This window comes from Archocentrus centrarchus, chromosome 6 (genome assembly GCF_007364275.1).
Source record: "Archocentrus centrarchus isolate MPI-CPG fArcCen1 chromosome 6, fArcCen1, whole genome shotgun sequence".
Lineage (NCBI taxonomy): Eukaryota > Metazoa > Chordata > Actinopteri > Cichliformes > Cichlidae > Archocentrus > Archocentrus centrarchus.
In genome coordinates, this window is record NC_044351.1 from 1,418,831 (window position 1) to 1,433,411 (window position 14,581).

The 14,581-nt window shown below is 44.5% G+C and overlaps 1 protein-coding gene and 1 long non-coding RNA gene across 2 annotated transcripts in view; one reads left to right on the plus strand and one right to left on the minus strand.

Annotated features, from left to right (window-relative positions):
- LOC115781229 (uncharacterized) lies at positions 1 to 10,688 on the minus strand. Its single transcript, XM_030730753.1, has 4 exons — positions 9,980 to 10,688; positions 9,823 to 9,903; positions 8,150 to 8,334; positions 1 to 7,392 (listed from the first exon to the last, which is right to left on the minus strand). The coding sequence occupies exons 1-4, from the start codon at positions 10,065 to 10,067 to the stop codon at positions 6,511 to 6,513; spliced, it is 1,236 nt and encodes a 411-aa protein (XP_030586613.1). The 5' UTR covers positions 10,068 to 10,688; the 3' UTR covers positions 1 to 6,510.
- The window catches only part of LOC115781234 (uncharacterized), an 11,139-nt gene continuing 6,791 nt past the window's right edge, over positions 10,234 to 14,581 (plus strand). Inside the window, exon 1 of the long non-coding RNA XR_004020065.1 lies at positions 10,234 to 10,259. This is a non-coding gene — a long non-coding RNA (uncharacterized LOC115781234). The remainder of the gene's footprint in view (positions 10,260 to 14,581) is intronic.

The following is a 14,581-nucleotide window of genomic DNA, read 5'->3' on the forward strand; positions in this document are numbered from 1 at the left end:
CCTCAAAGTGAGCTGAACTCTGCGAGAGCTACGAGTGTTCAATCACTGTCAACACACGAACAGCTGTGAGTTACATCAGTTTAATATTTCAACAGTACAAATTAAATCAGATTAATAAACACGACATGAGAAATACATTGCTTCACATTCAGAATCACATCGTATTCATTGAGAGCATTCTGGGATACTGAGAAATCACCTGAGAGAACGAGTTAGAAAACCTATTCAGTCTGACATGATGACAAATCTGCTGCTGACTCCACCACAGAGCCTCACACCACCATTAAAACATCTGTCCAAATATAGAATCTGTTCAGTGTCAGCACCGCCGCTACTGTACACTAAAGTCTGCAAATATATCACAGCAAGGACCACTTCACACAAATGTCTTTTTTTTCCTTCTTTAAAATAAAACATCCAAAAATATTCAACATCTTACAAGACAAAGAGGTTAAAATCATACAAAGTGTGCAAATGTCACCGTACGGTCATGAGATGACTCCAAATGAAGGCACCATACTTTTAGTTTCCACTCCAACCTGCTGCTCTGTGCTGCCAGAGGTCAGGGCCGCAGACCTGAGCAACACTCACTGACCTGCCCTCTAACTAAAGCATACATGTGGAAAAATGTCAAATAAATTCAAAGAAGAAAAAAGAACCGTGTGGTGCTTTTTACTGTCCAGGTGGGTCCCGCAGTGCTCAGACAGAACCTGTGGGCTCCGGCTGCCAATCACTGGGAAATTCTTCTGATAGCTCACACAATCCCAACCAAACGGGCCAGAATTCTGCTGCTTTCTGCACCCGTCCTGGAAATGCATGAATCAGTTCTGGGTTGGGCACCAGCACCATCCCGTGTTACACTTCCATTCAAGTGAACATTTGGCAATGAGCTCATTTCTGTCAGGCTATGACTCTGGGCTCGATCGACTGGATAAACAGGAAAAGACTAGCAGCGATGTGGCGACCTCAGACCGAGTGGGCGGGTCCCATGTTTTATAATTTTCTGGCTACTTCCAATGAGAGTGCAAGGATACTGCTGACTGGCATATGAACAGGTCTTACATACATTAGGCAGTTACCTGCAGCCTGGAATGCCCACGAGCGACCAACCATCACCTGCAAAGTGACAAATCACTTCCTGTGTGGCTCCGCTTCAGCCAACCAACGTTACTGCCAACTGTGTTTAACCCAAACAGACTTCACGACAAATGCAGAGCAGGAGAATTAGACGGTTCCAGAGAGCGAACTACGCTCAGCTGAAGAAAGGGAACGTTAGCCAGAACCCGACTTTACCTGCTTAACTCAACCTTTGGTTAAGCAGAACTGAAGAATAAAATCATTAGATTAAAAAACTGGCTCTTCAGGACCGAAATAAAATACTGGCTGGTTTGGAGTTTGTTGCCACTCCAATCTAAACAAAAGCTTCTTAGTTTTCTGGATGTTTCTTAATATTAAACTGCATTTTAACTACAGCCACAGTTCTGCAGGATATGGATACTTGTATGAAATCAAGTGCTTCTTAAAGGGGACCTATTTCTGGTCAAATTCAGCTCCAGAGTTATTTTCGGATCTTAGAGAGTCTTAAAGCCAAGAGTGCTCTGAGAGCTGTGTGACCACATATGGTATCTACTCTCTATGACATCATACACATCTGGGAGTAGAAGAAAACTGTGTGAAGCCTGAGTTTTTGGCTCAAAGGCATTACCTGTACATACACTGACCTTTATTATCTGAATTTTTGTCTATGTTTGATATGAGCTTTCACTGTTTTTAACATTTATACATGACATAAAATGATCAAACCTTACAGGTCCCCTTTAAGCTGCACGTTCAAAAGACGTGAAGGCAGGAGAGTACAAGACAAAGTACAGGTAGGGCAGGAAATGCTGCAGGTGTAGCTACAACATGAGCAGGTGAACCTGCAACCAGCAGCCCTCTGTTATCATCCCTGTCGGTCCGCTCACTGACATCCAAACAGTATGGCTCCTTCAGCCTGGTGTTACCTCCTAACAGCTGCTTTCAGGTGATTGCTACCAGCACATGCATCTACGGAAGACCAATCAATCAAAAATAAAAGACTTGATATATAAATTTATGTTACTACACCAAAAATATCAAAATCTGTGCATTCATTTTCTCATTGTCTTTCCCTTACAAGTAATTTTCCATGTTTTAATTTCATTTGTTTTGTTTTAGCGGCCCGGGTTCGAGTCTGCCCCGGGTCATTTGGGGGTCTCGCTTCCTTTCAACCTGCTTTCCTCTCTGCACTGTCTGACCAAAGGCCTGAAACCCACAAAAATAAATACACTCAAAAGGAAAAAAGTCAATCAAAAATGAGGTAAATAAGGAAATTAATACAAAGTTTAAAAAAAGATAATCATATATCAGTTTGTGTCACACTTTGTGAATTCATGCCTACATTTGATTTTAACACTGAATTATTATTTCTTTTTTAATTTTGGCAGTTTAGGTCCTCCATAATACTTACTGTAGCTGATATACACGCCTGCAAAACTATTAAATATAAAACCAGATTGAGGTAATTAATTAACTAATCATTTAAAGCCAGAAATGGTGATCCTTTCCCGATGTGTTTGCTGCTTTTTGTGTTTAAAAATACTCATAAACTCCTCAATTAAAAAGTAGTTTAAAATCAACAGAAAAACAACTGCTTTGAATTTATGTCCTAAATATCTGCGTACTGTGTTGATGACACACCAACTGTTGTTAAAACGGGGCTGTGCCAAATGTTCGTGTAATACCAATTTCTGCCACAAAGTGGCGCAGTGAGTTAAAGCATTTTAACATAGCTGCTGGTAAAAGGCTGCCTCATGGTAGTGAAATACGCAGAGGGTAATTACAAAAGACAAACAGCATCTTTGAAAAGGTGGTTTCCACTATTTTCTGACATTAAACACAAAACATGTAGATTAAGAAATACTGGAAGATTAAATATTAAAGACTTTTAGCTACTGTTAACGCTTTAATCTGGTTGTTTTTAACCCAAGAACACGAACATCGGGTGATTTTAACCCACGCGAAATGACACTATTGTTCTAGGGTTAACGAGCGTGTTCCCTTTGTTCTCTTTGTGAAACTCATTTGTCATGTTAAATGTCATTAAACATACTCAAGAAAAATGTAATACTTTCAGACAGCCCTGTGAGTACTGCAAAAAAAAAAAATCACCTCTTGCCATGTAAAAACCCCGAATCGCAGTTCAGCAGCACCAGTGGACTAATACTGCGACGAGATGCACGCGATGTGCCACCTAAGATATCTCATCGAACTAACTGTGGCTGAAAACGAGGCTCAAGTCTTCCTCACAGAGGACAAGCATCGCCATTCATCTTCCAACAAGTATGACCTCAGAAAGAAAAATAACAGCACAAAACGGTCAGAAACAACGCAAACAGCGTCCATGTGCAAAGTTCCCTTTTGAGACGAATCTGTAACAAAATCCAGGCGGGAGTCTGAGAGCTGAAGATAACAGGACCCATGCAAGTCCTCCACTGATCGCAGTCCAGACGGTTTGGCCCAACAGGGGTTCAAACCAAGTCCTTAATTCATCCAATTTATAACCACTCCAAGCTAAGACTTTCCCAGCTACAGATTTCCAGAAAGAAAGACAGATCTCCAATCTCACCACACCACACACGCTTTACCAGTCCGACCAAAGGACTCCTAAATACTCAAGAACTCCTGCTCTCTGGACTTTCTGTTCACGAGATAGTCCAGACTCATGGGGCTCCACAGAGGCGTAACCAAAAAACATTACATTTTGTGGTGTAAACATTTTTCTTCTGCAAATTTTAATCAGGAGAGGTTGAGACAATAAATATGTAGTTCAATCTTTAGATTTTTGCAAGTTTTGTTTGCAGCAAAATGCCACTTTACTGTATCAGGAATTTTGATTTCAGGCATGAAGCAGGCAGCAGAAGCCTCCTTGCAGAAGTCGCCTACGAGCACCACAACCAGCTGCCTCGTACGCCTGATTCAGACTTCTGTGCTGAATCTATGTAGCACCTTCGACAGTCTCCACGAGTGGCCGAGGCCAGCATTTATATGTGTGCATGGCGTGCTTCCACTGCTCTGCGATTTCGCTGCCAGAACACTAGCTGGCAGTAGAGTTTCTCTTCAAGTTGTTCCACCATCTTCCAGTCAATTTGAAAAACGATGGCAGGAGAAGGAATGCATAGGAAGAATCAACAGCGCAGTCACGGGCTGCATCGATGCGATGTGAAGTTACATTTCTAGGGAGGTGCGTGTCAGGTTATACCACGTGACTGCGTAGGGTGTCAAAGTGGTTTGCAGTTATGATATACAGATTTAACACAGAAGTATAAACCCACTGATGTACTCACACAAAGCTTCTGTTGTCTACATGATTCCAGTTCACTGAGGACTAACTCAGGAGCACCTTCTGTTCAACTATTTCTACACAGCAGGACTGATACGAAGCAGGATCTCTCCACCAGATCGGCTCTGGCCGCGCATTCTTCTATTTATTTTGTCGTTAATGTTAGCCGCCAACCACGTGTCTTTCTGCCACCTTCACGAGGTAGTACTGGAAAACATGAATAAGCATTCAAATATTTGAAACCTATGGCCATCCCTATCACAACTAAAGGAATACTTGACCCCTAGTGATGAAAAGAATCCCAGTTTCTTTGCATCTTCAAGTTATCTAACATGTGCATAAAGACAAATTTCACCATTTTTCTGGAACAAGCTTCCAGAAGCAGCGGTGCAGCCAGGAGGGCTGACTTTACGCTGCGCCGGGTCAGCTCGGCTCCATCCAACCGCCACGACGCACACTGTGTTTGGAAAGAAAGACGCACTGCAGCCTGAGTGCAGACTCGCTGTAGCTGACGAGTTACCCAGTGAGGTGGAAGAGCACCGAATCACAGGTGACCTCATTTACATACAGTGAGTTATTTAGTCAGAATATTATACTCTTTTTTATTAGTTCTACTAAACCTTTTGGACTGTCTTTATGTAAAATGATTCATGTAAAAAGGGCACTAAATAGATACATTACACAACTTAAAAAAATGTCATAAATCTCCAACATTTAGGCTGCTGCAGAATCCCTGACATTACAGAAGTCCACGTGGTCCCTCGCTGCTCGAGTTATTTAGCATCTGAAGTCCAGTTATGAGTGTTGGATCACAGCACAAATTACCCCAGGAAACAAAAATGATCTTTAGAGGGATAAATATCACCGCTCTGAAACACATTTTGATATGTCACACTTGATTTCTAGATTTACCTGTGCCCATGATTTACGTCTGTTGTGCCTGAAAGGTCACTTCGACATGCAGCAGTGTTTTTGTGCACCAAAACAAAAGTCACCTGATTCAGCCGCCCATAAAAAGCTGCAGGCTGGACAAACGTGTCTGTGAAAAGTCGAGTGTGATTGGATGGATTTTTGTAGTTTTACTCTGCACCAAAGAGCTCCACACGCCTGTGAGACAGCCCAGGATGATGCAGCCCTGTAAGATACAGTTTGCTGAGAATACATTTTTCTTCTGGGAATCTTGATCATGATTTTGATTAAAATCAGTACACAAATTATACAGTTTCAGTTTTTAAGGGTTGTTGATGTTGTTAAAATGCATTTCTGTGAGTATGAGGAACATCACAGCATGGCTGCTTCTTACACACACACACACACACACACACACACACAGAAGTGTGTGTGGGCGTTTACCTAAGTTTACCTAAGTAAGGATGTCCTATCATAATTCCTTAACTGACCAATCAGGACACCTTAGCTCACGTTTTATGGGCCACATCAGCTTCCTAAAGGACATCAATGTTATATTTAATTTCAGACAAATCATCAATACTCTGTGAAAGTTAAAATCTAATATGGGCTCCTGGAAGCAGGTGTAAGGAACTATTTTAGCCTTTTTAGCACCGTTCACTCTTACGTGTCCTCAGCTGAACTGGAGGAAGTGGAGCAGCTCCTCTGGTGCTGCCAAACCCTCCCTGTGTGTAGATTACCAGCTCTAAACTGGGCATGCTGCTGAACCCTTTCCTAACTCTCCAAGTTGCATTTTTTATTCCACATGTCAACAAATCCACAGACTAATATAATAACCACCTACACTGTTCTAGTATGACATCAATAATCTCCTGAGATCACCCGGTAAGAAATTCCCCTGATATAGAACAGCAACACGACGGAGTGGCACAGAACTGAAGCGGGACTATATCAACTATACAGCCAACACTGTCACACGGTTATACCAAGAAGCTTTGTACACTACGGTGAAGTCTATTGCGTCTCCTGTTTGGTGAGTATGGAGGAGGAAATCACTGCCAGGTCACATTTACAGGTCTGAAGAAGAAATACATCAAATTCTCACAACCACAAGTGGGGACAATAATATCCATGTGACCAGTCTACAGGGAGGAGTCCAGCTGCCCTGGGTTGTCTGTATGACAGCATCCGATGCTGTGGGAGGAACAGCGAGCGCATCGAGCAGCAGCTGGGAAACAAACTCAGGTCCACGCCACTTTGCGTGAGATGGCCTGTTTGAAGCACTCGGGGTCAATGTTTCCACCGGGCCGCAGCGCCCTCTCCAGGCTCACCAGGACATTTTGGTGGCACTCTCTGATGTTGACCGGGTACTTGGCCCTCAGCAGCTCATAGGCGGCGATCAGCCTCATGTTCTGCTTCACCATCAGATACTGGATGATGCACGTCGGTGCCAGAGAGAAGCCGTCCCGACAGTGGACCAGAACGCGCTTCCGCTTCTCGGTGGAGGCGTTGATGCACTCGTTGATGTCCTCGAAGCAGCGCTGCTTCAGCGCCGGCCCGTCACCCAGGGCATCCGGCACATCTCCGATGTCCACCTTGAGGCGGGACCAGCTGTGCCGGGCGCCACGGGAGCAGGTGCAAGGTATGAGGCTGAGGGAGGGGCCCGACTCTCCCGGTGCGCTGCTCATGTCGATGATGCTGTCGATGTTGTTGCGACACAGCGTACGCCCATTGTACGCTGCATTCAGGTTGCCAACATAGATGTAATCTGTCACTTTGGAGATGACAGGTTCTGAGTACTGGAAGTGTTCGGGGCCACCGGGTTTGGGCTCCGGCGTATCGGGGCCCCTAGCTCCGGCCGGCCCTGTGGCGGCTCTCCGGCTGTAGTTACGCAGCTTCTTGGAGCCGGAGCGGGAAGGAGGATTGGAGTCGGACTCTGAGCTGCTGTTCCAGGGAGGCGAAAAGAGAGAGAAGCGGCTGGAGGACTTGCTCTTGTTGAGTATCTCCACAGGGCTGGACAGGCCAGAGCCGGACACTGTGGCAGATCCAGAGGCGCAGAACAGGGACGCTCGCTCCAGAGAACCCGTGCTACTGGCTGCTCCTGCACTGTGAGCCTTTTCCATCTGCAACACACACAAATGAAATGCACACAGCAACTCTCACAGCAGTTTCTCAGACCAACTACACCTGACCACAGAGGTGATTTAGTTTACTCCTGAAGCCTCAGTGTTTCCTACACATGGTCCCAATTTAAATCAGTCCTCTACACCCTTCCAGTCTGTGAGGAGAGCAACTCCATGTGGAGTCACACTTGCATCTACTGAAGTAGTACCCCATCACCTTTCTGCAACAAAAACAGGAAGTTGCAGTCAGCATCTTCTGCGATCTACATCTATACTGCACACAGAAGTCACGTACCGAAAAACCATTTCACTTTGTTCATTACTGCAAATATGGAATTACCTTCATATCAGACATGCAGCAGGTGCTGCCCCTTCACAGAGTGAGGTGAGTAAGCTGCAGACTTTAAAACCCACTTTTATCAAAGACTCGCTGGTTCGGATCTGCGCTTAATGTGAAGGAGACTCCATGCAAACATAATGAAAGTGTGTGAGGACTTGACTACACAGACGAGGACAAGCACCTCACTGGAGAGGCAGCTGATTAGTGCTATGTTACTATCACATACATGGTATTTATCACATAACATGAATACGGTACTTCCTTAAAAAGGCATGGATGTGCATGTGCACACTAATGACACAGTTACAAGCTCATTCTGTTGGAAATTCTGATTATGATGTGATTTTGAGTATGGTGATGTTTTGAGGTCCAGATGTACCTCGACTCCTGCACGGCAGCAGACGTCCACGGACGTACCTGAGCTTTGAGGTTGTTCTTCCACTCCTGCGTCTCCAGAGCCTTGAAGCGTCCGCTGCTGTCGGAGGAGACCGACACACAGAGGGGCCGGTGGGCTCTGGGGGGGAGCTGGGGGGTGAGGGCCACGGGCACGGGCCTCGCATCGGCATGCTCGCTCCTACTCATCGTTAGATTCGGACAGGAACCTGAAACACAGGAGATCAAGGTTGGAACACTTCTTCAATACTATGGTTCAGTTATGAAGATGATCTGAAGATGTTTTTGGTTTGTTCCCCTATAAATTCATAAAACCAATATTATTATTACATTCCTATTAAATCTGCCTCACTGCAGTTTCACGTCAGCATCTAATACAACCAACACGTTCAGGAGGACGGTGTTTCTGTTAGCTTCAATGTTAAACTGGAGATTAATTATTAATTACACTGCGCGTTTGCACAAAGGCTGGTTTATCTGCTCCAGTCAGGATCATTTCCACAGGGCTTGTGTGTCTGTTGATTACAGACCCAGCTCAGTGTGTGTGTGTGTGTGTGTGTGTGTGTGTGGGGGGGGGGGGGGGGGGGGGTGGTTAAGAGCAGGGTTCAGACATTTCACACATATAAAAATAGACTGAAGTGTTACTAAAGCTACAGGCCTGTAGAAAGAAGTTTTAAGAAGCCAGGAAAATGTGGCTAAATCCTATTTTAGCTCTTCGGCTGAGATCCTTCCACATGCAGCGAATAAAGCGCTCCTGCTGCTACAGTCTATGTTCTCTCACCAGTGTCTGTTTTTAGGCCACACAGTACGCATCATGGAGGGTGGATGTCACAGGAGGTCAACAGGACGGCTGGACAAGGGTGACGATCACCTAATAGGTCCCAGCTCGGTTCTTGGGCCACACTTCAGTTCATGTTTCTTATTTTTATCATTCTTCAGAACTGTTACGCCCCGATTAATGAAGTTTATGTTTTTAGAGATTGCAAAGGCCGACTACCTGCCTCAGCTTTGACGTGTGAATGAGAAAAACATTAAAGCTGCTCCAACACATTTACACTGCTGCTATAACCAGGCCTCAGTTTAGGATGGAAATAACATGCATTACACCCAACTTTATAAAATCAAGATGTATTAAACCACAGGTGTCCGGGTGAAATGAAGCCCATCTGATCTGCTTTGTTTTCTTAATATAATGCAGCAGTGGGGCTTCAATCCCGGCTTTACTGGAAGGCTGAAATTGTTTGTGTGAGTCAGTGAATGTAGACAAACGGAGACAAAACTGACCTCATTTTTGTAAACACACCACAAGCTGTTCATCTGTTGTGTGCGTTCTCAGAATATACTGACTGCTTTTAAAAAAGGATATGAAACATTGTGCTTTACGTTTATTTTTTAAAGGACGGGTTTACTGGTCTGGCTCAGCTGAGCTCACACTGTATGCAGCACACAAACTGAGTGACACCAGAAACCCTCAGATCCTGTGGAGCTTCATCAGAGAATGTGGGAGGTTACTCGGTCCCAGGACTCCTTCCTTCTCTCTGTCCGAGTTTGCACGGAATTTGGAAAAAGGAGGTTCAGATTTGCTGCTCCTGGTATCCGCCGCAAAATCAACTAAATCTTAATGATCTGGCTTTAATGACCTGCAAGAAGTGGAAATGAACTTTTCACCCTTTTTGCACACTCAGGATTTGACCTACCTGCACATGCTGAGCGGGCGATGGGCTGAATCTGCAGTGTGTTCTGGGTTCTCAGCAGGCTGTGGCGAGTTCTCACTGTACCTGCGCACAGACAGAGGTCACCTTGCAGGAAACTTAACAAACCACACAGGAGGAACTGAAAAAGCGCCACTCTCACCGATTCTTCCGTCCTGTCTGCAGAGCACCTTTTGATCCAAAACTTTGTGTGCACTCGGGTCTTTGCGCCGCTCTTCCTCTGCTTCCATGTTCCGCCTCCTGCAAGCAGAGGCGCATCATTACCCCGGCCCTTCATCGTTTGGCAAGCCGAGCAACGCATCAGCTACATCGGACGGACATGGCTTGAGCTGATCGGCGGTACGGACATCTGAACGGCTGCGAGCATCACCAGCTGCTAACGAAGGAGCTAGCCATCCAGCCAGCTAGTCGGCTCACTGTGTGTGAGTCATGTTGTGGAGCTGGTGGAGGCTCTGGCCGTCCGTTATTCTAGTGGGGAAGCGAGGCTGCAGCAAACCGAAGCACGCTCACGACAGCATGACGACTAGAGCCGTTAACTACGGTAAATCCGAAAAATCCCCGGAGCGTTAGCGAGCTAACCGTAGATGGCATAAATCCCCGCTGTTTGCTGCTTGTATGCGGGTGGCGCAGCTCCATTACACAAAACGACAACGAGAGCATGCATACGACATGATGCGCGTATTTGCTCCCACACAGCGCAGGCTAACGTGGGTGTTCAACGCCGTAAATGTGATCATTTATCCGGAGCTTCAGTGACTAGCTGCCTGGCTAACCAGCAGCAGCATCAGCACCGTGAGCGCGCCGGCTGCGACCGGGGGATTGAGACCCTGAGATTGGTCTCACAGGATACACAACGCTTAATAACAGCGTTTAACCGCTGCACAAATAAGAATGAGTATTATTCCAGCAACGTAGGTCGTGTTTGGGAAAGTAGATGAACGGCAGGTAATTCTACGCGAAAGAAATTCCCCGCGAGCCTAGACGCGGGGCATAATGACCCCAGCTCTGGAAGGCTTTAAATGATATCAGTGACTGCGATGGGTGGGAAAAAGTCAGGACGAATAGTCAAAAAAAAATTACATCCTTTTTCCTTTTTCTAACTACCTTTCTTTGACCTTGGTGGAGAACATCACAGGGTCAAGGAAAGGTCTGAAGGAGAACAGATAAGGAGTGAGGAAACGAGAAGCGCGGATTCTCATCCATCCATGTATGCATCCATACCGCACTTACACCAGACTCCTTAACAATGTCCTTAACCTATCCGTCGAATTGAAGTTTGAATGTCCCGAAGATTGGCTACAAAATGCACACTTTACTTCACTCCGACGTATTTTTAGCCCATCGTTTGACTGCAGGTCATATAAAGGAGAAACCGGTGAAAAATACAGTTTCATTACAACGGCTAAATTAAAAAAAAAAAAAAAGGAGCATACAGGGTCAGATTTGGGCGTTTAACGATCCTGTCGGGAGGCGCAGGATTAGTCTTGCGACTGAAAGGCGTGTTTACGGATATTTTCCCTTACAGAGCACATTTTGGGAATCAAATATTTAAATTATTCCTGCAAACCGATTTACTAACTTTTGCAACGTGTCCCCCAAAAAGTATATCTGAGCTTGCCCCTAATTTGGTTGCGATAGTTGCTTCAAGGAGAGGTTATTTGGAATGAGAATGGATGTGTTATCAGAACGAATGCGTAATTGGCATGGATGGTCGGCGCAAAGCTGTGCGCGCAGTGCCAAAACTTTGGCGCTGTCCTGCAGCTCTTCACTCAGCCCTCATCCTGAAACTGAACTGAGGTGTCTGTCTCAGATGCGCACCCTGATGGACTTGACTCTGAAACGTCTGTCAAATTGCAGCTGTTAATAAGACTGTGTTAGTGTGTTACGGCTGCATGTGTGACTGCTGAAAATAAAAACCCAGGCGAAGCGCGCATTTACGCACGTGACGCAGTAAGATTATCATTAACCCACGTCAGAGCCGGCTCTGACGGTAAATCATGGTTTTTTGTTGTTGTTCTTACGCACGTCGTACAGGTCAGCTGTTGCACAAAGATTTCAGCTTTATAGGGTGGAATAGTTTACAATAACGCAGCTGTCCTCCGGATAAATCCTGCGCTCCGCAGTCCCCATACATTTCTATCAGAAGAGTTATCCTATAATAAAAGCACTGATCGTCCTTCAGCCTCCTCACATTTATCTGATGCGCTGAGAAACACAAACTTAAGGCTTACAATATTACTTGGTTAGTACATTACTGCCTCTTTCTTCGGGTCTGCTGGTTTTGGAGCCGCTAATGCGTTGCTGTTGGCAGAACGCTGGTTAATATTGAAATGAGCTGGCTGCTGTATAATCACACTAATTTGACCCATAGCTTATACAAGTAACTAAATCATATATTTCCCTGCTGGTGAGTGATCCAGTGTAAAGGGTTGTAAACCTCGTTAACTGTGAACAACAGGTAACTGCTGACCTAGTGGTTGTTGGGTAGTTAAGTTACCCGTAGTTCACCGTGCCACAGTTAAGCTAGTTAAATCTATTTGACTATCTTTGTTTTATCTAATCCAGAGTCTGTCTTTGTGGTTAAATAAGGAAATATCCCACAGAAGTTCCAAACAGTTCACTAAATGTACAGAAAGGGTCACGTGATGTCCAAAGTGAAGTCTGTAGCATCTGTCGGTTCACTCACCGTGTGTGTGACGCAGGCTGCAGTGGGTTCTCAGACTGAAGCAGCTCCGCCTGAAAGAACAGTTGAGCGTCTTTTCGCTCCTGGGCTGCTGCTTCTGCTTCTTCATGTGTTTAATTAGATGGTCCAGGACTCTCCGCAGGTAACCTGGTAACCCACCGATCTGCTGATGTCACTGCTTTCCATAATGAAGTGTGAATGTATCCAGCCACCTTTGTCAGCAAGCAGGAGGGTAAATTCACAGGAGATAAGCCCTGCTTACTGAATTCATCACAGAGCCGGTTTCATGACCTCACTTTATTCTCACTTTCATTTGATTTATTCTTACAAGTCCTTGACTTTAAACACAGATAATATTGCAGTTGTTTTATTATAGAATAAATTATCTTTACTTGCCAACATAAACACTGTAGTGAAATGGGAGGATAAATGCAAATTAAGGGATTCGTCACCAGTTTATGATTATAATAAGCGATCAAGTTATATTAAAGTGGATCCATTTTGCTGACTTCCAGCTCCATGTTTTTATTTTTTGGCTTCTACCAGAGTAGTTCAAAATACTCCTGGACCTCATTTTAATAGAAACATCTTCCACTGGAACAGCATACGGACAGAAAGGAAAAAGAAGTCTGCAGTTTGTGACTGAAGGCTGAAAGTTTGATCGCCTTTCTGAGTCTGAGGCAGAGAGTAGTTGTATTTAAGCGCTTTGTTAAGAAGGTTAAAAACTTTCCAATTTGGACTCTTGTGCGTCTGAATTTTTGTTTAACTTTATTTCTACCTTCATTGAATAGGAGAGAAAGTAGGGAGAGATGTTTCATTCTTTTTTTTAAGTTAGAATAAAATCACTCATGCTCAGACTGAAGATCCTGGAAAATGATTTCCCGGAAGCCCCTCCATCCTTCCATCTGTCAGCTCTGTGTCAGCTGCAGGTAACAGGAAGTGGAGAGAACATCTTGTGTGATCTTAAGTGGGTGGGACATTTGCATTTCAAAGAGACCTTTCAAGCTTCTTGGCTTGTCTCTGTTGAGCCTTCACTGGCCTGCTGCCTCTAGCAAATCGCCGTCAGGGGAATCAGCAGCGTGACTACAATGTAATGATGACCAGTAAAATAGAAACCCATAAGCAAGAAGCTTATTGAGATAGTGCACTCTAGCAGCTGCAGTAATGACAACAGCAAAGGAAAAGGTGGTGTAGTTGTAGGGAGGAGTCCTGGGTGGATGCATGGGTCAACAAACACAAAGCTGAAGGATTATTCCAGCTTCTTTCCAAATTATTTCCCATATGAGAGGTTGTTTTAGGTCAAAGTTCACTCTGCACTCACCACCTGTTGTATTCAGGAAACTAAAGAGTCGCACAAAAAAGTCAAAATTCAATTATTTTTTATTAAAAACTATGTTCTTAAGATTGGCACTGAAATTAGATCCCTGGGAGTTAGATTTGGGTTACGGGTTGACTTTCCAAGCTCATTCCCACTATAATAAGGATCTTTGTTCTTTGCCCTGTGAACCTAAAAGTTCTCATTTCCTGAAGCTTTCCTAAAGATACTTTTTTGTTTCAAGGTTCTTTGAAGGCCCTCTGGGGTTTTTCACACACTAAGGGAACATTTAGGAAACACTCCATGAAAGTTCTTTGAAGGTTTAACAACATAACCTAACAAAGGTCCTACTGGGACTGAAGGTTTGTTGAAGTTCCAGGAAGGTCCTCTAGATGTTGTGCACCATAACGTCCCAGGGTTTTTGCAGGATACCCTTTGGAGGGGGTTTCCTGAAGGTGCTCTGAAGGCTTCACAGAGTAACTTTCAGGGAACATTTTGTGAAGTTCCCCTGAGCAGGAACAGGAATTTTAAAAGAATTATCCTTTGATGGTGTTTCAGCATTGTAACCAAGAAGAAGTCATGGATTTAAATCCAGACACTGACCTTTCCCAAATCTAACCAAGCTGTGTCCAAACATACAGAAGAATAATTCATTCATTTCAAATTAGGAATTTTGCCCCATTTTTCTGAATTATTGGGAATTATTAGAATTTTTTTCTTCTTATAAAAAATAAACATCTGCTCTG